Source organism: Armigeres subalbatus, chromosome 3 (genome assembly GCF_024139115.2).
Source record: "Armigeres subalbatus isolate Guangzhou_Male chromosome 3, GZ_Asu_2, whole genome shotgun sequence".
NCBI lineage: Eukaryota > Metazoa > Arthropoda > Insecta > Diptera > Culicidae > Armigeres > Armigeres subalbatus.
The window spans coordinates 151,333,401-151,356,874 of NC_085141.1; the positions used below are offsets into that span (position 1 = coordinate 151,333,401).

Sequence of the window (23,474 nt, forward strand, 5' to 3'; positions counted from 1 at the left end):
TCTCACCGAAATGTAGCCAGTTCAATTGGATTGATGTCCACCAAGCCTTTAACTATGACCGAACAAAGTGAGAAGAAAAACGACGAAACTGTAGCCAGAATGATGCCCAAATAGGGACAAGAACATTGAAGCCAGCTAAGCGACCGATGTCGGACACCACTCTGCAGCACTCCTCCCACCAGTTGTTGTAATTCCAAGTGTTCCGGCATGACTTTCTCTATTCCGAGGTATGGTACAATTATCACCAAGTTTGCACTGAATTGCGCGGTACTGCAAGGCTAGGACATATCCTGGTAATGACTGAGAATGGAGAAAACAAAATGTAATCATTATTAATGTGAATTTGATAACTATATTTGATCGTCACTTTGTTTGAAGTGTTGCATAGTAAAATACATAAAATAAAATGGTCACTTCAATCAAAGATAGTAAAGTACAAGATAGCCCACTCTTGGAAATCCCATACGAGTCATTAGCGAATTATTTTTCCTGACTGTAGCGCTAACTAGTGAAAAAAAGTCTAACTATTTTAATAAAAACGATCAATGTTACATTGCTTTTTCATTAGATAATGTCACAACAAATAAATTTTCAATTCAAAAACAATTCGGTATCATCGTATGCTGCTCGCGATGTGTTCTTGTCTGGTGGCGACACCGGTCCACAGCAGAGACGGAGTGCAAGGCTGAGTGTTCCAGTTTGTGGCTCCAGGCCAAGCATCAAGAACCTGGAACCTTTCAAAAAATGGTACGCTAATCCACGAGTGAAAGTTTTAAGCAGTTTTCCTGACGAATCGTTGAATCTGCGCCATCTACTATAGTAAATATGTACATGAAAATACATTTAAAATCACAACATATTTTTATCTGTGTAGGTTCCGACATTATAACCCCACCGAGAGCTGTTCAAACTCAAATCCATGCGCCACTAGGTTCCTACTGTACACTGCACAATTGGGAGCACCTTCCAACTGGACACACTAGGCCAGCTAGTTTAACCACTCACGCCAACCAACCACTCACATTTCCGGTGCACACAGATACGGTTGTCTTCCCAAAGACGGTACCAGTCGGGAGGTACCCTATACATGCTGCTCCGAACGCCACATTTTTTCTGTCTACGATATGTTTCTTCAAATAATAAATTTAAAATGAATTTGACTACGTTTTTCATTATTTGGGAAATAAACTCCAGTCACAGCAGTGATTGATCATGTATGGGGCTCTACGTTAAAACTTAATAGTATTTCCATCAGATTTTTAAGTCACAAATAAAAATTGAAAATTCGTCATAAAGGCCCGATGCACACGTAGCGTCTTTTTAACGCTGCGTGCACACGGCGTTAAAAGGACGCATGTGTGCATCGGGAAAAAGCGGTAACGCAGCGTCGCCGCACCGATGCACACCAGCGTTGTTTTAAGGCCCGATGTCCACGTAGCGTCTTTTCAACGCTGCGTGCACACGGCGTTAAAAGGACGCAGATGTGCATCGGAAAAAAGCGGTAACGCAGCGTCGCCGCACCGATGCACACCTGCGTTTTTTCAACGCCACGTGCACGCAGCGTTGAAAAAACGCTACGTGACCATCGGCCCTAACGCTGCGTGCACGCAAAGTACCCAGCATCAAATGTAGTCGTGCACACTTTTACGTGTGCATTACTCCATTTGATGCTTGGTACCTTACGTGAACGCGGCGTGCACGCAGCGTAAAAAACAAGGTATGCCTAAAGGTAACACAGGTATGACGTTTTGCATTTCATTTTGTTTTCATTGTTTTCTACACACCCGTTTCAAATCACTCAGAGACTGAGTGAAATTGTATTGCCGTCTCTCTACTCAAAATTTGAGTAGTTCCACTTTTTACGAAAAATGAGTAAGATTTCCGTGAGACGGCAATACAATTTCACTCATTCTCTGAGTGATTTGAAACGGGCGTGTAAGTAACGATGAGCTTACACGGTAACCAGAATATACTCTTTTAGGACTATAAAGTACGCATAATGCTGGAAAAGTGGAACTACGCATAAAAGGAGTATATTTCGTTTACTCATTTATGAGTATACTACTTATACGTCAAACGATGCATACTTTTTACTCCTTTTCTCAAACTGAAAAATGCGTATTTTTTACTACAAATAAGAAAGGTAAAATGTATACTTTTTACTCCTGAATTATTTATTTCCAAAAGAGAAGACGATTTCTTAATGAAATAAGGTAATAATCATAAAAAGAACTTTGATGCAGTCATATTTATTCGTATAAAATTATTGCCATATTAAACACATCAAGTTACAGCGAGTTCCCTTCTCGGGCAGTGTGCTCCGTGGTGTGCTCAGCGCTTTCTGCTTATGTCGGGCGTCTCGTAACACTTTTGCTACACTTCGGAGAGGGTCTCGAAAACACTTTTACGAATCCAAACCTCCCGGACCCAAACGGGCTTCCCGCTCTTTATTCTCCTGCTCCTCGGTAGCTAATTGCTTGTTCACCCGAGCTTGCTTCGAGTCTGTTCCTTGCATGCCTCGATCTCCGACCGGAGCTGCTTCGTCTAGTCGGCTTATGATAATTGGATGCGCTGGAGGAAGTCTTCAACAAAGGTACGGGTGTTGTCATCAAGCTGCAAAAGGGAATATGAACCAAAAATATTATTTAAACATTTAATTCTCAGACGTGTTCTCGTTCAAAAACAACTCACCTGTTTGGAAATGTCCATTAATAGTATACTGCAATCCGCCATCAGATTCGAAATTTCGAACACCTCATAGTTGAAAGCTTTAACTGTATATATTTTCAATTATAGAACATTTAAAAATTAGGAATATAAACTTACGAGCTTTACTAAATTGTTCGTCGAGCATTAATTTTATTTACTAGTTGCTTTTTAATTGATTTTTTATATTTCCTTTTCCCTGCTGGTGTCAGTAAACTAATTTGGTTATTACGCATTGCAAGAAAAATTTGGAAACCTGGAAAATGGCCAGGAATTTGGCCAGTAATCCAAGACAGCTATGGTAAATTTGCTATGTTTTGTTTATATTTATAATTTTGGCATTTCTAAATGAATCAATCTGAAGAGGAACAGGATTAGTGAGGATGTTTAAGGCTCTTCTTATTCGATGGCTTTACATTTCTACTGGAAATTTGCCAGTGGGGAATCGCACAATTCCGAAACAAAAATATTTTACTGCGCGAAAGAATAAATTACCGAATAGAAAAGACTTATACATATGACTGTATGAAATTTATAAGTCAAAGATTGTTATTTTAGGGGGCAGCGAGGACTATGCCCAAGGACTTGACGACCCCACGCCTGGCCACTGCGAGTTGTGGAGCTTGTCAAAGCTGGGGAGCTTATATGAAAAGCAGCATCTACATGCAGACCCTACCTTAGCGACTGCGCTTCGCTCATAGCTAGTGCGCTTCTGGTGCTGGGTAGTATGTATTTTCTAACAGACTTGATACGGTGCCCTCATGGTAAGGCAGAAGATCCATCCAGGTTCATTAAGCCGCCCGTAACCAATCATTATATAAGAGTTTAAGAACATGAAACCATAACACTGAAGCACTGAACCAATGTATATTAGATTTTTATGCAGTCAACACCAACATAATCAGGAACACTTTTGGGGTAAAATTAACTTTACTATAATGGTTTTAATAATACAACGGGCCAAGGGATCAATTTTTTCTCTCTTCAATCTGTTTATACAATGGTAGGGCAATGAAAAAGACTAATTAGTCTTTGGTGTTGGAATAATTATTTATTACATGCTTATGTACACAGCATTCAAATTGTTGGGACTTAATGACATTTAATTTGTTCTAATTATTGAATTCAATTCAACGCACACTATGTATGATTTGTTCTATGCGGAGATTGCCCTCTGCGCGTTATTTCCGCGTAGCCTTCCAAATTTTTCTTTTTCTCCGTAATATGTTTGGATATGAAATTTTCTTTTCTCCGAAATACTACTTTGTACGCATTTTTAATTCCATTTACATTCTCTAAAAAGAGTGAAAAATACTCCCCATCAATAATTTAAAAGTACGCGTTTTTTGACGTATAGGCAATATTCTCAAATATGAATAAAAAGTACTCCTAAAATGAGTATGCCGGTGTTACCGTGTAGGGCCGATGTCCACGTAGCGGTTTTGAACTTGCGTGCACGCGGCGTCAACGCAATTGCGGTACGAAGTACCCAACATCAAATAGAATCATGCACACGCACTTGCGTTAACGCGGCGTCGACACGCGTCTCATTTGCGGCGAGAGCTATCGCAAGGTCACCGCAATTCCCCACAGGAACGCAGTGTGCACGCGAGGAATCTTTCAGAGCGAAATCAAAACAAACAAAAATACTTCGCAAATCAGTTGATTTTGATTTCGTAAATTAGTTTGCAAATAACAAAAGTTTCAAATCTAACTTCTTTAAATAATAGTGCTAGTGATAGTTATGTTAATACCAGTCGCACTATGGGGGATCCCCATACAAGCGAGCGGTCAAAAATAAAATTGGACTTTTCAAGTGATTTTCCACTTTGCTTTAGCTGTGTATGGTCGAAATAGCATGAATATATAATTTCTAACACCCCCCCCCTTTAGGGATCGTCTATGAATTACGTAATATTTTTTTTCATAAATTCGATTAACGTGACAAAGCAATCCAATTTAGGAAGTTTAATTTTATATGTTTTCTTGAGGAGAAGGAAGGGGTTGTACAAAAACTAAGTACAGCAATTTATGGACATCATGAACCCTCCCCCTTTCTCCATCCTCATTTGTGGACTGTCGTCTATATATTTTTGTATATTTTTTGAGGAAAATCAGCAATTTTTGTGGGAAGAAAGTAACAAAACTCCTCCCCTACCCATAAATCTAATAACTTTTCATTGCTCTAAATCTGGAAGTTGGCGGCGAGAGAACCGAATTAATGTTAAAAGACATTAATTTCATGACATTCAGTGATATTTTTTTGTTCTTACTCTCATGCCTCACTGAATTTGTATTTAAGAACAATCTGTTTGACAAAGTACTAGGTTCTGAAGGATCCTAAAGCATTAAATGTTAATCAAAGAATCAGAAGTCAAGAACAGTAAAGTACGAGACACTGAAGACGTCCTAACAGGTCGAAATACGTATATGTAGAACTAATACGAGTTGAATTGGAATAAAATGGAATTTTACTAAACTCGTCTTATGACAGTGAAAACATTCCACTAAAAATAGTTAAACAATTTTCTTAAAGAATCAGAATTGGAAATAACTTTTGAAAAAGGGTTATTAGCAAATTAAATCGCAATCCCATGACATTTGTACAAGTTATTCAAAAAATAAATGAGAATAATATATTCTCAAAAAATGTGAACATTCATTCATTCCACAATGCTCCATTGTTCCGAAAAGCAAATTTCTTTCAATTTGAATAACAACACTATTTAAAATTATTTTGATTTGTTTTTCATGATTTCTACAAGATTATATATAGCATCATTCTTTTCTGTGTGAAGGTTTAAATCTTTAATGATATTTTCTTCAATTCCATCAACGATGGAAGATGACATGAATTCATCTAAAGTATATCAGAGGATAAAGAACTTTTAAAATCTTCAAATATTACAAAATTACGCATGGCATAAGAATAACTAAGTGAATTTTTTTTCCAATGTCTCCTCGTTATCCAAATCGAGCTTAAAATAGATCTGATTCATATGTAAGGCACGAAGAAAATATCAACATTTGCCTCTCTTGATCATTTTCTTGCATTATGAGTTCTAAATTCTTCTTTTTATATTGACTTTCCTCTGGTTGTTCAGCCAGTGAACCTCAAAGTGTAGATGAGTGAATAAATATTTCCCTACCTTTAGCCAGACATTCATGAACACTAGCAAGAATTTCATACTCTCACGTACTAACTAAGATATTGTTCGTCTTTACTTTTGCAATAAACATGTCAGGGAATTATTGATTCCATGAGATTTATAAATATTTACATACTATGAAACCTCATATTTAGTTCTCCATCAGTAGCTAATGAATAGCTCAGAAAAATAGGTTTAGGAAATGACTCAAACCACTCAAGCCCCAAACGCAATTCAGCGGAATAGCGACGGAACCAGTAAAATTTGACAGGAAATATAAATTCCGTTACCGTTACCGTTGTGCTGCATTGTATTGGGGGTTTTATTCATTCACTCCTTTGAAAGTTAAAAAATGTTATAAATAAAGTCAGAAGTTATTACCAATACATATTATTTTGACCATACCCTTTGAGCCCATAGTTCAGTCTGGCCCATTTTCAATAGGAAACGATGGGACTAGATTTCCCGTCAGAATGAAACTTGTTGCGAGAAAATCGTACACAAATAAGCGTCTAAATGGCGATTTGCGCACATACATACAGACGCGCATGCACACACCATACAGACATCACCTCAATTCTTCGAGCTGAGTTAGTTGATATATACCACTACGGATCTCGGGCCTTCTATCAAACATTCGTTTTTGGAATGAGCATTAACCTTAGGAGGTACGAGAGGCAAAACACAGTAAAAAAAAATAAATGAAAAAAAATCAAAGTGATTTAACTCTGTTAATTGCAAATACTGGCAAGAAATTATTTCGGAAATTTTAGTCGAAGCTTCGTCCTTGATGTGCATCATAAAAGAACCCGGGGATTTCTGAGGAAAAAAGTTCTTCACTATCAAAGTTGAAAATAACGTCGTTTTTGGAAAAAAATATTGTTTCCGCATTTTTTCATTTTTTTTCACAATGTAACCATTAGTTTTTGCATACCATTTTAAACATACAATTACCTTTGTAATGATGTATTAACATTAAAGAAAAACATTAAGAAAATATTTCAATAAATAGTTGAAAGTAAAATATTTTTCAGGAAATTTGTTAACTTTTACCCATTTCTGACTTTGACACCTTATATCTTTGGAACTAGTGCACCTAGAGACTTTCAAATTCAGAATTTCTCTTAATTAGAGTATTGACAATGGAGAGAAAATATTTTAAAATAATTCGGAAGACATGACATTTTCGATTAATGACCGCCCGAAATCCTATAGTGCAGTCGTGATCAAAACACCTTTCGAAAGAACTGACAAGCAAACATCCCAGGGTGGCGAATAGAGTTAAAGTCAACGGAAATATGTGCGCGATAGTGTAGTGACGTTGATTGTATTGTATTGTACCAACTTTAATAGAATAAATTAATTTCCGAACAAATGGCGATGTGACAGTTTTGGACTGAATGATGGAGCAGGCAAAATTCAATTTGATACCGTATATCTTAGCTTTTCTATTGCTGATAGATGTACATGTTTTTAGGAATGTCAACGGAAGCATGTCGTCAAACAATGTTGATTGCAATTTTAAAAAGATTCTTCTGCGACTCTTCTACACTCAGAAATAAAATAATTCGCTTTTATATTAAAATGTAACCTATGATGGCATTTTTGTAACTTAAACTATCAATAGATTAAAGTTTATGCTATCTGAAATTAAAAATTAATCTATGAATGATTTGCACGTAAATTTTGGCATTGGCACACAACTTTATTTGCACCGTATACCGTTCCGAGAGATACCGTAAAAAATATTTATTTGCTCATTCGAAACCTACAAAGTTTGCCGGATCAATAAAATAAACATCTGAAAGCCATTTTCAAATAAAACCCCCTTACGGAAGATGCGTGGAAGTGCTAAAATCGGACAAACATTTTCTGAATGTGCTCCTTTCGCTGAAGATGGTGACTAGACGCTGAACTGCAGCTTCACGAACATGGAAATGGAAAACCCTTCTCAAAGTGGAATGTTTCCATTCTTCTAAAAGGTATGCCCTCTACTGCATAAAAAGCATTATCATGACAATATTGTTATATAATTTGATTTAATTATTTCAGAAAGATTACAGCGCTGGAACTTCAACGCATGCATGCTGAAAACACAAAGGTGTGAGCTCGGAAGTGAGAGTTATTTATAAACGGTGGACTATTGACGAAGGATTTTGCCAGAAAAAAAACGCACTAAGCAAGTCATTACAAACTGAGATCGGTAGAATTTTTTGGTTCTACAAATTTGGACTCACTAGTTGGAGTAGGAGACGTTTTTTTAAACTTACTCACATTATCTCAAATCAACCAGGATGGTCCCCGATATCCTGTCAATAAGTGTTAATGACTAATTACAACTTGTTTTCAAAGCATTTGGATAATAATAAAATATTTGTGTTATATTTATGTTCATCATTTTTCTCTTTCCTGGGAGCAAAACAAACCAATCAACTGCAGAATCCATCTCCATAAAGAAAAAGCTGTGGCCTCAAAGTATACTTTGTCATAATAAATCAAAGTTATACTAAGCTCGTTTATATGACACTTATACGAACTAGGGGTCAACCAGGCGAATAGCCATTTAGAATGATTTTTAATCTATTTAGTATAGATTTTTCTCAGAGTGTAGTGTTGTGGGCAACGGTACTGCGATCGGTCCGTGTTGCTGTGGAGTGAGAATTTATTAAATAAATTTGAAATTAATATTTAATAAATTTTAAAATCTAAATTTTAGAGTACCAAATATGTAAGAGCGGCTGCAGTATCAGACCAAAATGTTTAATGACTTTTTTATTAGGGAATAAAATGATTCGTCCCTATTTATTTAGCCAATAAATGAAACTAATGAAAAATCGTACCCCGTATATCACAAGACAAGACAATTAAATTTTTGGATCCACTACTTTTCAAGTTTAATCTCCCCATATGAAGTAATAAATTTATGTTGGAAATAAAGAACATTATGACATTGTAACAATATTTATTTATTATGATTGTAAAAAATATATTGGGATTAAGCAAAGCAATACCAAATTTCTGCCTCTCTGTCTGTATTGAGAACGTGTTTTTAAATAATCGGATTGTGTGGCACGATTTCAATTTCACAGATCTACAATTAATTTCAAAAGTTCAAACTTTTCATTTTAGAAGTAATGGGAGACTTTTAAATCGACAGTGAATTGATTTTTCTACTCTCTACTAAATAGCATCAATGGAACTTTTTATTTTGGGATAATACTGAGTTACTGTCTCTAGTCTGCCATCATATATCATGACATGTTTTTAATAGCATTACCCTTTGATTCTTGTTCGGGGGCAATGAGCTTCATACAAATCAAAATCAAACTGTTATATTTGTAATAAGGGGAATGACGGCTTTGGCAGGTTTTGTTCTATTATTGTCAGGGTTTTTTTATGATTGATTATGCTCAAATTTGGCCTAAACATTCTTTGCATATAAAAGAATATTGTGGGCAAATTTCATAAAATTCGGTCGACAAAAACCCCCCTGACAATAATAGAACAAAACCTGCCAAATCCTCCTTTCCCCTACTTCAAATATTTCACGTTTGATGTCTTCATGTGAATCGATGACTCGATTCATATTGGGAGAGAAAGGAAAATGAAACTGACAACAGCTTGGCAGACGAATGACATTTGGCGTGACAGATAGGTTTGCCGGTAGAAGTTTTGCGGCAAATTACCGCTTGTCGTGTGCATTCCCAGCCTGATTCAACGCCGAGTAACGCTGCGTCAACGCAGCTTGAAAAACCGCTACGTGGACATCGGCCCTTATACGCGTTGATATGGAAGCAACGATGTATTACGGAGAAAAAGAAAAATTTGGATAGCTCCGCGGAAATAACGCGCAGAGGGCAATCCCCGCATAGAACAAATCATATATAGTGTGCGTTGAATTGAGTTCAAATTATTAAAACAAATCAACTGTCATGCAATCCAATCATTTCAATGGCGTGCCTATAAACATGTAAAAATCAATTATCAGTTCTCTGACTAGGTGCAAACTAATCCGAAATGCAAAGGATTGATTCCTTGAGGCACCAATGTATTTTGAAAACCTTCGCATCAATATCAATTTTAACACAGTTCAGTTCTTCATTGATGTTTTCTTTACACACATTTAATTTTCTGTGGTGCAGTTACTCAGGGAAGCTAATAGTTAGCTAATAGTTATTCCGTTATACCTACGTCACAAAGCGCCTACACTATTCGTTATAATTGGTTTTATCGGCGGCTTATTGAACCTGAGCTGACCTTCCATTTCGTTCGAAGGTCTTCGTGTCGGTTTTGTTAAGAGATCCACCCGATACCAAGATTTGGTCTAGTGCATTCTGACCTTGGTTCTGAGTGAAACGCTATTGCTTTACTAGTTTGCAGATACATGCAGAAACACCTTGCTAAAGGTTGCCAGAGCCCGCAGTCAATTCCCAAAACAAATCGCAATGCTTCTGCTGACCCCTGAGGCACACAAAATTTAAAAACTTTTCAACATTTTATTGAATTATATGTCTTCTGTTCAGTAAAGCATATTTTCTAGGAATGTCATAATTATAAATATAAACAAAACATCGCAAATCTAGTATCAGCTACATTGATCACTAGCCTGGAAAATATTCATTGGAAGCGCTTTGGATTTTCCAGGTTTCAAATTTTTCTTGCAATGCGTAATAACTCAACGCATCGATATTCCGTGTATGGTAGAAAATCGAAAATTTGTTTTCAATAAAATGAAATATCTGCAGTTATCAGACGTCGCAACTCATTTCTGATTAGTACGCATGATAGTACATCTATGCGTGCATGATCTTCTTCTTCTTCTTATTGGCATTACATCCCCACACTGGGACAGAGCCGCCTCGCAGCTTGGTGTTCATTAAGGTGATTATAGAATGAAGCCCGTGGTGAATTTCAAATTCACCACACGTTTATCTACATACAATTCTAAAAGCCCAAATGTGGCGTAATAGTTGTCGTACAGTGCCGAAACTCAAATTATGATTGTTCAGCATAACTAAGCAAACGATCTACCATTATTTCAGCCCCATACGCGTTATGGTTCTTTCATCTCGTGCTCTTGAAAAAAATATTGGAAAAGCACGTGGTTTACAAAATGGCCGATTTCTGGCTTTATTGTATAATCACCTTAAGCACTTCCACAGTTATTAACTGCGAGGTTTCTAAGCCAAGTTACCATTTTTGCATTCGTATATCATGAGGCTAACACGATGACACTTTTATGCCCAGGGAAGTCGAGACAATTTCCAATCCGAAAATTGCCTAGACCGGCACCGGGAATCGAACCCAGGCACCCTCAGCATGGTCTTGCTTTGTAGCCGCGCGTCTTACCGCACGGCTAAGGAGGGCCCATGTGTGCATGATGCGCACTACTAATGGCATAAATCAAATTGTCGCGACTTGCGTCGCAGCGCGAGTGCTCTATCGCGCGGTCCGGTTTGGTGGCGGCCCGACAATATGAAGGCAACGATGCGTTGCCACGCGTTGCTGTGGTACAATAGTTCGACCACCATCCGTTGTAGCGCTCGAGTCGTGTTCGCCTGTTCTGAGCAAGAGTGGACTATATTGTTAATATATAATATTTGCTATTACTCTATCCTTTAATAATATTTTACAAATACATACCCATAACTTCGATAAAACACCCGAAACAACAAACCAACTGAAGCTGATCATTATTTATTTGTACGTTCCAGCAACAAAGTTTCAAGACCGTCCTGCCCAAGCGCGGAAAAAATAGAAGGAAGCTGGAGACTTCAAATATTCCTTCTAAATCTAACGTTGACATTATTTCTTCTCCTATCGAACTGAGCAATCAGTTCGATTTGATTAATGACGAATTTGAGAAAATCAAATCTATATCTAGCCCAGGTGATTCGATTCATGCGAAGAAACAACGTATTCCGCCAATTGTGGTATCTGTTGCCGAGTTTTCTGACTTTCGGAATGAAATCTTGAGTAACCTTCAGGGGATCAAGGTTTCATTTCAGGTTGCTAGGAAGGGTGACTGCCGCGTTTTGCCGGGATCCTTTGACGATCGCAAACGTCTTCTTCAGTATTTAACTGATAAACGCCATAAATTCTTCACATACGACGACAAAACTGAGCGATTGTTCAAAGTCGTCTTGAAAGGTCTCCACAGTGATGATAAATCACTGGATGAGATTAAAATTGAAATTTCTCAATTACTTGGATTTTCACCAGTCCAAGTAGGGGGAATGACGGCTTTGGCCGGTTTTGTTCTATTATTGTCAGGGGGTTTTTTATGACTGATTATACCCAAAGAAAGAGAAGAATATTGAATATAGAATATTGAGAATATTGAGAATAGATAAAGAATATTGTGGCCAAATTTCATAAAATTCGGTCGACAAAACCCCCCTGCCAATAATAGAACAAAACCTGCCAAAGCCGTATTTTCCCCTAATTAAGATGAAAAAGAAATCCCACTCTGGTACTTCCCAGAGGGGCATTTCTCAAGAATTTTATTTAGTTCAATCAAAGGTAATTGCCTATTTCCGAACTTGAGTTGCGTGCTCTTGCCTACGCAATGCGGTCGGGTCTGAGCTTGACGACCGACTGGCAAATAGCTTACACAACCTCACTTGATCAGTACCGTTGCTGATGAAGAATGTGTATAGCCGCCAGACATTCTAAATACTCACGCTCCTCTAATGTGGACGTGTACAATACACATGTGGAAGTATTGGCTTGAGAAATGGATTGTGAGTGATTTGACTATGCGTCCAATTTGGGAATCTCGAGCTCGTTCAGTAGCCGCTAGGTTGCGAAGGCCGACGGAGGTCCTTCGTAGCTTAGTTGGTTAAAGCACCAGTCTAGCGTACTGTAGGGTCATGGGTTCGAGTCCCATCGAAGGGAAAGTGGTTACCTCCAATACATTTTCCAAATCAATATCTTCCACATAACGTACATATTCACATATGAGTTTTCATAACAATTTTATTTAGTTCATTTTAACAAAAGTGAACTAAATAATAAATATGAAAAGTTTTAAAAAGGGCTGTATTATGTCCCATGTCCGTGTTACATGGGAACATTTCTGCAGGCATGGGGGAAATTTCCAAAACCCCACTCAGTGCCGTAAGTGCCAAAAGTGGGGTCATGGAAACAACCATTGTCACATGGATGCTAAATGCATGATTTGTGGTGGAACTTCTCACGCCAAGGACGCATGTCCTGTGAGAGAAGATTCCAATAAATTTAAGAGTGCAAATTGTGGGGGCAATCCTAAATCCAATTTCTGGGAATGCCCTTCACGCAAAAAATTTTTGAATTCCCATGCAAAATTGATGACGGGAAATTCCAATTGGATCCCAGATTCGACGGGTAGAAATTTTACAAACGCTCAAAATTCGAAACCAGTTACTGGTCGAGCAATTCATACCCACCACAATTCATGAATAAATTTTGCTGCTCCTCAACGGGTAGCAAGCACTTCAGTAAATTCCAATTTTTCCAATGTACCTACGTATGCAAACATCGCTGCTGGTAGACAACATTTCTCTTCTCAAAATGAGGTTTATACCCATGTCTAAACTGAAAATAACGGTCATGTTGCCGATTCAGGTAGCATGTCTGCTTCCGATTTTGATTTTTTAACTGAGCAATTGCGTCACATGATTGATGCAATGTTCAAAGCAAATACCATACCTGAAGCTGTTCAAGTTGGTATAAAGTACACACAAAAAAATGTTATTGGACCCCGTTTTAATGGATCAGAATAATTGTGTGAAAGTTCTAAATTAAAATGCCCGCTATCTAAAGAGTAAGGAAGATGCATTATTCAACTTCCTAACAGTTCATAATGCCATTACAACTGAAACATATTTAAAACCAGGACTCTCCATTAAAAGAGATCCAAATTATTTTATCTACAGAAATGATCGTCTTGACAGCGCCTGTGGTGAGGTCGCCATAGTCATTAATAGACGTATCAAACATAAATTATTTTCTCCTTACGAAACCAAAGTTTTTGAAACCTTAGGAGTTTCTGTTGAAACAAATTTTGGACAATTTTCCTTCATTGCAGCCTACTTGCCTCTTCAAAGCAATGGGCAGCAAAAGAATTTGTCGAAAGCTGATCTTCAAATTCTAACTCGCAACAAATCTAAATTCTTTGTAATTGGTGACTTCAATGCCAAACACCGTTCATGGAATAATGCTCAAAGCAATTCCAACGGCAAAATTTTATTTGAAGATTGTTCTGCTTGGTATTATACTATTCAATATCCCAATGGCCCAACTTGTTTTTCATCCACTCGAAATTCTTCAACAATTGATTTGGTTTTAACGGTACACTTCTTCTGACGAAGAAGCGTTAGAGCACTTATTTGATACACACTTCCCTGGATGTGGCTGTATAACATCTTCGTATGTTCCTGAAGTGTTTTCATGTAGTTATTCATGTAGTCTTGGGCTCATCGACGACGATCTTGGACGACGGATTGGACGATCTTGGGCTCAGGCTCGTAGAATTATAACTACTGAATCGCTTCAATGGGCTCTTAAAAGTTTTGCTTCTTACAAATCTCATGGGATCAATCCCGATCTTCTTCAGAGGGGTTTTGAGCATATCAAACATGTTTCGAAAAAACTTTCAGTCATCCTGCGCCAGATGCAGGGCACTGAATCCGTGGTCAGCTTCACACACAGCGCGATAGATTTCGTGGCGGTTCTGGCTTTCCACGAAGTATCTTCGCAACTGCTGGATCTGGAAAACACATAGTGTTTGCATATCGGTGACGCCTCTTCCTCCTACTGTACGTGGCAGGGTGACTCTCTCAATGGACGATTTTGGATGGCGCATGCGATGCTTAGTGAACGCCACTCGTACTGCTCGTTCTAACGCCTTCAAGTCAGTCTTGGTCCACTTTACCACGCCGAGACTGTATGTCAACAAAGGCACAGCAAACGTGTTTATCGCCCTCACCATGTTGCCGGCCGACAAGAGGCTCTTCAAAATAACGTTGACACGATGCAAGAACTTTTCCTGCAGCTATTTCTTGATCGTCGTATGGCGCATTCCATTCAGTTGCAGGAAACCTAGGAACTTGTACGTTTCACCTTCAACCATGTTTCGAATCTCCTCCTGTTCGTTGACGCGGAAACTGTCGGCATCTACCAGGTGACCCCGATGAAGATGTATGGATCGACATTTATCGATACCAAACTCCATCCGGATGTCGATGCTGAATACCGTTACAAGCCGCAGAAATTGGTGCAGCTTCTCCACAGATTCCGCAAACAGCTTCAAGTCGTCCATAAAGAAGGTGTGGGTAATGTTGGTACTCCTTTCCCCACTCTTCAAATGATAGCCATAGTTGTGCTGGTTGAGTGCTCTGCTAAGAGGGTTCATGGCAAGGCAAAACCATAGAGGACTAAAGGTATCGCCTTGGAATATGCCCCTCCTGAAGCTGAGAGCCCTTGACCTTAACACCTTTTCTCCATCGGTAATGTGTAGGGATGTGCTCCACATCCCCATAGCGTGCTTCATTAGCCTGATGACGTTACCGTCTATCTTAAACAGCTGCAGTACCTTAAGAAGGTACGAGTGAGGTACTGAGTCGTATGCCTTTTTATAGTCGATATACGCCATGCTCAGGTTTCTTTGCTTGTGGACGGCCTGCCCAACAACGACTGCATCAATGATGACCTGATCCTTGCATCCTCGTGTGTTGCGTCGACAACCTTTTTGTTCAGACTCGAAAGGCACGTTATTGGTCTGTACTTGGCTGGGTTCAAAGTGTTCCGATCCTTCGGCAGAAGATAAGTGACACCCCTAGTGATAAATTCCGGTAGCTGCCCGGGGTTATCTAGTACCGTGTTGAAGCATTCCGCCATCCACCCGTGGACCGTTGTGAGTTTTTTATACCAGAAATTATGCGCAAAATCGGGTCCTGGTGCAGCCCAATTCCTGGTATACCGGGTAGCCTCACGTATGTCTTGGGCGGTCACGTTGATGGCGGTTATGTCTCCAATTCCACCACAATATTGCTCTTCTTCTGCCATCCACACCCCATCGCCGTTGTGTATGACGGGGTTATCCCATAGATTGGACCAAAACTGCGTGACTTCTCCAATCTCCGGAAGGCCCTCGCCGAAATCGGCTTTGTCGTTTCGGATGTGGTTGTAGAACTACCTTTCGTTGATGTTGAACACTCGATTTTGCTCCTTCCTCTTCGAACATTCTCCATAACGTCGCAGTCGTTTAGCAAGAGCACTCAACCGCTGTACATGGGTGTCAAGGATCGCAGTTATGTTCGCCTCGGTGAAATCACGGAGTTCTGTGGGTTTCACAATTTCAGCAACATTCCGAACTAGCCTGGTTGATCGATTCCTCTGCTTGTACTGTGTTAATCGACCAACCTTTGACCGCAATGTGGCGATGCGGGTCTCCAGACGTCGCATCCACGCGGGTTTTCGTGCTTTAGGGCGTGCGCGTCCATCACTCTCACCTTGTGGGCGCGTTCGCAATCCCAACGTTCTTACAACAGCCACTGCAGCCAAATACAGCTGCAGCTGCAGCAATAAATTGCAGCTCCTCAAGGTTCTCCACGGTTTCTAAGTACTGTGGCAAAATATCCTGGTTAAGGATGCTTACTGTACTCGTCAACCGATAGGAGTACTGCAACTTGGGTATCCGGTGTCGGGACATGGGGTCTTGTAACGGTGTCTAGTATTTTGCGTGAATATACTTCTTTCTTACATTAATTTTTACGTTCCAGTTAATAAATAATTAATTAAACTAATTTAGATAAATTGATACTTAATATTTCGCGAACCATTTACACAACTGCCACTTGCCATAAAGTTGTGTAATAAAAAAGCTGCCATTTCTAATATGCTTTTTAGTTGTCATAAGACGAGTTAGTACAATCCCATTGAATTCCACCACTTAATTGTATCTTGACAGATACGTATTTCGACCTCAAATGTAAGGCCGTCTTCAGTGTCTCGTACTTGACTCGACTTGAAGAAAATGATCGCAGCTTACACTATTTATACTATGCGTAGGTATAATAATTTATCTAGGTACTTATCTAGTTACATTTACTACGGTGTTTACTTCTACTCGCTTGTTTCGCTTAATGCTTAGGTATAAACTTGAAGAGCCAGGAGCTACCATTTCCTTGATCTTTATTCAACAACCGCGTTTGTACCTGTCGGTAGATTTCCAAGCTCTCAGCAACATCAAGTTTCCACGGAGAAGAGACATTTCTTAAAATTTTAATGTTTGATGTCGTAATTGAATGATTTTCCTGATATACATGTTCAGCTACCTTAGACCTAAACTCATAATTTAACCCCTTATCAGTTTCCCTCTTAGCCTTACTTACTTCTGCAATATGTTCTTTGAACCTTAAATCTAACGATCTTTTTGTTTGACCTACATATACTTTATCACACTGTGAACAATTAATTTGATAAACCCCGGCCTTATTTAACATTTCTACTCTATCCTTTGTGGAGCCCAACAGTGTCTTCAGTTGATTGCTTCTGCTGGAGAATACTAAATCGATGCCGAATTTCCTCAGTCGATGGCGTAGCTGGTGGGTGATGTGTCGATCATAGGGAACCGATACCCTCTTCAGCGGTTCATCGATCGGTGTCAGTGTTGTCAGTTCGTTTTTCCGTAGGTTCCTCTGCTTCTTGTTGATGATTGCTTGTATTGTTCTTTCCTTGTATCCGTTGATCCTCGCTGTTTCCAAGATGTGTTGTAGCTCCTTCGTTTTTCCTTCTTCGCTCAGAGGGATCGTCTGCATCCTGTGGATCATGTGATGAAAAGCTGCCATTTTTTGCTGATACGAATGATTTGATGTGTATGGGATGACTCTCATGGTGTTGGTGGGCTTCCTGTAGATTTCGAAGTCTAATGTTGCATTTTGTTTGATAACCAGTAGATCCAAGAAAGGTAATTTACCTTCCTTTTCCTCCTCGTGGGTGAATTTGATGTCTTTATGCACGTTGTTTATCGCTTCCAAAATCCTGGGTAGATCTTTCCGGTTGATAATGCTGAAAATGTCGTCCACGTATCTCCACCATTTCTCAGGTAGTACTCCTTGTTCCTCTAGGTTGTCCTCCAAATTCGCCATGAATAATTCGCACAAAAACGGTGATAGCGGATTTCCATAGGTGCACCCTTCGTTTGTTTGTAGAAGCTTCCACGGAATGTAAAGTAGTTCTCATTCATGCATAATCTTGCAAGCTTGAGATACATCTTTACTTTTCCTCGCCATGCTGTATCCGTCCGTTGTTCTATTAGCCAATCCTCCAAAAGGTTCAGAGCATCCTTTACTGGAACGCTTGGGAATAATGCCGCTACGTCGAATGATACCATGATGTCCTCTTCTCCGATGTTTCCTGATTCCAATATCCTCTTGGTGAACTCCTGGGTGTTTACAACTGATCTGCTGGGGAACGGCTTCGGCATACTCTGGAACTCCTTGACTAACCACTTGGCCAAGTTTTGTGTAGGGGATCCCACTGATGAAACTATTTCTCGAATCTCTGTACCTTTTTATTTATTTATTTCGTCAAACATAATGTAGACTACATTAAAAAACTTATAACTATGTTCTATTGTAACTAATGTTCCTAAAATATTTTCTTAGGCTCATACGAGGCATGGCTAAATCAATTGCTTCACAATACTGATTGTAAACAGACATCATTTGATTCATTGGACTAAATTTTATAATTTGTTCGATGATGACAGGTGGCAAACAAGTTTCGATTTCTCAATTGCCAGTAGGAGTGTAAAAGAATTTAAACAAGACAATAGTTTGGTGGAATCAATGCAAGAAACAATATCATTCACAAATGAGATCATGGCAAATTCACGACGCTTTTTAATGATTGGATATCTATAGCATACATCGCGCCTCGTACGAGCGATGGAAGAATGTTGTCCACCCCTAATTTGCGTAAGGCATATAAAGGAATTGCTTTTGAATTGATTCTATTCGATCATCATGTGATTTCATATACGGAGACCATACAATGCTACAATATTCTATAATTGATCTGACATACGCAACGTACAAAGTTTTAATTGTATAAGGATTCTTGAAAGTTATAACTAAATCTTTTTAATAAAACTGAGCATATTTGTTGCTCTATGGATAATAGTGTTGTAGTGGTCAGTAAAGGTTAGCTTAGCATCTAAGATTACACCCAAATCTCAACCCTTTCACATTTTTGTACTGGTTGATTTCCTAGAGTTACAGTTATCGATGGTGTGCTCCGTTTTTTCTGCTGAAAGTGATCAAATTACATTTCTTGACATTAAGTTGTAGTAAGTTTTTGTTACAGTTATCAAATATGCATTTTGTTCAAGTAGATGTCATTGTCAACAGTATTGATTTCCATAAATAGTTTCATATCGTCCAGCATGATAAGATGCTTAAGAATGAGTGATATATCGTTTACAAACAATATGAATAGAAGAGGTCCCATATGCGAGCCTTGGGAACTCAGATGTTACATTGACTGGAAGCGACTGTTTCCCTTCAAATCGTACTATTTGTTATGGGTCAGTTAAATACGATTTAATCCATTTAAGGTCTCATCTCAATTCCCAATTTCTCAAGCTTGAAAATCATCATAGGAATATCAAGTCTATCAAATGTTTGGCTTAAGTCTGTGTAAAGTGCCTCGACATGACTACATTTGTCCAGTATTCAATGAGTAATTTACAAATTCTAAAAAGATTGGTTGTAATCGAACGTCCTTTCAAAGAACCCGTGTTGTGCATCTGTTATTATATATTTTATTTGGTTGAACATCCTTCTATTGATGATTGATTCAAAAAGTTTAGGAATACATGAAATAATGGCCACTCCACGATAATTTCTAATATCAGATTTTTTCCCTGATTTAAAATTGGTATTAGAAAGACTTCTTCTCCATTCTTTTGGAAAGCTACTGGTTTCTAAAGATAACTTGAATAGAACCAAAATAAAGGTGTCGTAAATTCGCACCAACTTTTTTCAAAACATAGGTGGAATTCCATCTGGTCCGGATCCTTTTGAGACATCTAAATTCTGTAGAGCTGCCAAAATCTCCGTTGCATTAATTTGGTTTACACCAACACTGCTTAAATAGTCAGGAAAATGTGAAAAATATTCATAATCACGATCACTTTCGGAAAATTCGGTATATGTCTCTTGAAAAAGGTTGCAAAAAGAGTATAAATGTCATTAGCATTATCTCCTAATTTATCATCTAAAGTCATTTTCGATGGAAAATTGCTGGATTTTAACTTGGTTTTGGCATACTTGAAAAAGTTTTTTAGACATGATTTGATTTCATTTTCGGTTTAGCATTATACTCTTAAGAGCCGAGACATGGCTAAACTAAGTTGATCGCAAATATTCAAATAGTTTTCAAATTTTCTTGACTTGTGTATTGTTTATAAAGTTTATGAGCCTTTTGCTTTCGGTTTTTCAAATTTTTGATTTGTTTGTTGAACCATATTGGGTTTTTGAGTTATAATTTGCGACGTTTCCTCACGAATGGGTACTTCATTCCGAACAATGTCTAATAAAATTGCATAAAGTCTGTAACAGCACATTCAATGTCAGTTTGATTTTGTAAAATTTGACACCAATTAGCTCTGTTCAATTTTTGTTTAATGTTGTCAAAATTTGCATTTTTATAATCGAGAATATTTTCAAAATCATAGCCATAAGGATCATGGTTCCGATGCACGGCCAAATACAGAGTATTCTATTGCTGTGTGAAATGCTTCATTTTTCCATAACACGGCGATAGAGACTCATTTACACAGAAATCATCGAGAGTGTTTGTGAATAAAAAGTCCAAATAGCAATTTTGTCGATTTTTCACGTTATTGATTTGATTCAAGCCCTAAACATGCAGTTTTTTCAAAATAAATTGTAAAGTCTCATTTTCACCGACAACTGGCAGCAAAATACTTTCATTCTCAGAATCTGGAATGAAGTCTGCATTACGTTAGGTTGAAATCACCGTAAATGTGAACTTTGAATTCAGGAGGAAAATGGGAAATAATTTCATCGGCATTATGGAAGAACTTTTCATATGAGGATTTACAAGCTTGATCTGGAGGAAAGTACACTGTTGCAAAATGTGAGTTTCACCATCAATATGCGTTTTACCCACATACTCAAATTCATTAAATTTGGTAGAATCAATGAGCTCCGAATTATGTTTTGAGGAAATTGCGATGAGAACACCTCCGCCAGACATTCTTTGCGCTAAAGACGAGATCCTCAGTCATCTCTAAAAACATTATAATCACTACCAAAACTTCCTCGCTTTTAACGCTTTCTGACCAACTTGTTTCAGTTCCTAAAATAACCGAGAAAGAGGAACTCAAAATTTGTTTATGTATTTCGTTTCATTTGATAGCACTTTTCATACGATTGAAGTTCTGACAGTATACCGTAGTTCTGTTGCCTGTGCGTTTGATGAAGTTTTTGGTAGTTCGTCAATACCATTACAATTTTCTGACTTCCTCCAATGAGTGCGTTAAGTTGATCGGAAGTACTATTTTGTTGGTCACATTCTGCATCTCCCGACTGCGTCAATTCCTTTAAAACCGTCTGTTGGCAGAACGCATGAAGAACCATTGCTTTCCTCTAAGGAGTTCGTCAATTCTGGCAAAAACACCCAGACACAGGGCCTCGGCGATGGAGATATTGCGTTGGTTGTTCTTGAATGGTTAGCAGCAAAGTATGGATTTAACACCTCCTCTCCGAAAAGCGATGGTTGGGCGGTACGGGTGTTGGCTTGATGGTGGTGGCGGTCGCGAAAAGTGTTCCTTAGCCGCCGCGAGCAGCTCTCTATCGCGCGGAAATATGGGTGTATGGCTGTTTTTGTTTGTCACTGCGCCACGGTGGGTGGTATGGTGGTGTTGATCAGTCTTATTGTTACAATAATTCCGTTATGTTTCTGCTTATCACGCGATCTGTCTGTTTTTTCTGCTTCTGTCGACGAATGCATGCATCAAACTCCGACCAGTCCTGTTTCCATATCCACCTCCCTTTCCAGCGCCATAGTGGGTCATAATCGCGCGGTTCCTTGTACTTGCGTGGAAATTTAATTCGTCACGTGTCTTTTTCTGGAATGGGGCGAGGCAGATTCAAATCAGGTTGATTATTTGATTCGAGGGACTGTAGACCATTAGTGTTTTTAGGTTCGGCAGCCAATTCCGTTTCGAGCGATTGCAGTGGGCTCTCGTTGTGGCATCCCATGATGTTAGTTGAAAGCGTTTTCAATTCATCTAGAATGTCAGTCCCCAGCCACATGGAGCACATGGTTACTGTAGAAGATAAATCCAGGGTGAGGCTACTAATTCGCCTCATTTCTTCGTTTAAAATTTTCATTTCTTTGGAAATGTCAGTTCTCATCGACTCCACTGAATTTGTTATAGTCACTTGTGCCATGGACATATCCAACGATTGATTAATTGCAGAATTTCCAATAGAATCGTTGATCTTCTTGGATGTCAGCAATTTTTATTTCGCCCAGGTGAGCTTCAGGTCGATCAATGGCTTCATGAATTATGCCATCAACATATTATTATTTACCGCTGCGCGATGAATCACTTCAGTGTTTTTATTAATTTGGTCTGCCAATTGCTCCTGTTGTTGCACTAGTGCATTGAATTCAAAGCTACCAGTAACAAGATTTTGGCATGGGGCACAACACAGCAACACATATGAAGATGTATCCGTCACCCTTTTATCTTTCCTCCGTAACGAACTACGCTGGACAGCTACTCCCACGCAGGCGGCATGGAGTGCGAGGACATCCAACACAAGTCCACATTACTGATCCTCGGACGAATCTAGCGAAAAGCAAATTTCGCAACTCATTATCACTGCCACGACACCGACGCGCGACAATCAAAACGTATGCAAAAAGTAATAAAAACAAAAAAAAACAAAAAACGACTACGGTCGCTAGCAATTAAAAATACGTCCGACCCGATTGACGATCAATTACGTTCCTGGCTTATGTATCTTTGGTAGTCCTTTGATCCTTGGTAACACAGGGTTCGTCATTTTAACCCGGGCTTCTCCGATGATCGTCTTGCATTCCTTTATCGTTTTATCCGTAAGTCGGATTAGTCCAGGTAGTGGGTCCACTCTCAAATGCCTGTATGGTCCTCCGTTGATTTTTGTCGTCATCTGTTCATCGTAGTCCTCTTTGTCCATTATCACCACTGCGTTCCCTTTGTCCGCCTTCATGTAGTAAACTGGTTTCTCCTTCAACTCCTTTAAAATCCTCCTCTCGTCTTTGTTCGATGTCCCATGATGTCCTACTTTGATGGCGTCTGCTACGATGTTTCTCACACTATTCTGGTCCCGCTGATCAACATTTCGTGAAATCGCTGTCTCAGTATCCACGATTATCTGCTCTATGTCCGCTTTCTGGGTTGTCGCATACCCTAACCCTTGTTGAGGTGTGCTAATTGTTCCTCCGTAAACTGCTGTGTAGAACGGTTAACAACGAATCCCTCGATCATTTGTACTGTGGGGTTGGTCGTTCTACCTTCCGTCGCTGATTTCCCTCGTAGAATGGTCAATTTCTTCT

General features: G+C 38.9%; 1 protein-coding gene across 2 annotated transcripts in view; it reads right to left on the minus strand.

The window, feature by feature from the left end:
• Positions 1-23,474, minus strand: part of LOC134219581 (solute carrier family 35 member G1) — a 109,757-nt gene that overhangs the window by 28,774 nt on the left and 57,509 nt on the right. For both annotated transcript variants that reach the window (XM_062698356.1, XM_062698355.1), the window contains exon 2: positions 7-300. In XM_062698356.1, coding sequence (XP_062554340.1) covers positions 7-209 — 203 coding nt within the window. In that variant the 5' untranslated portion in view covers positions 210-300. The remainder of the gene's footprint in view (positions 1-6; positions 301-23,474) is intronic.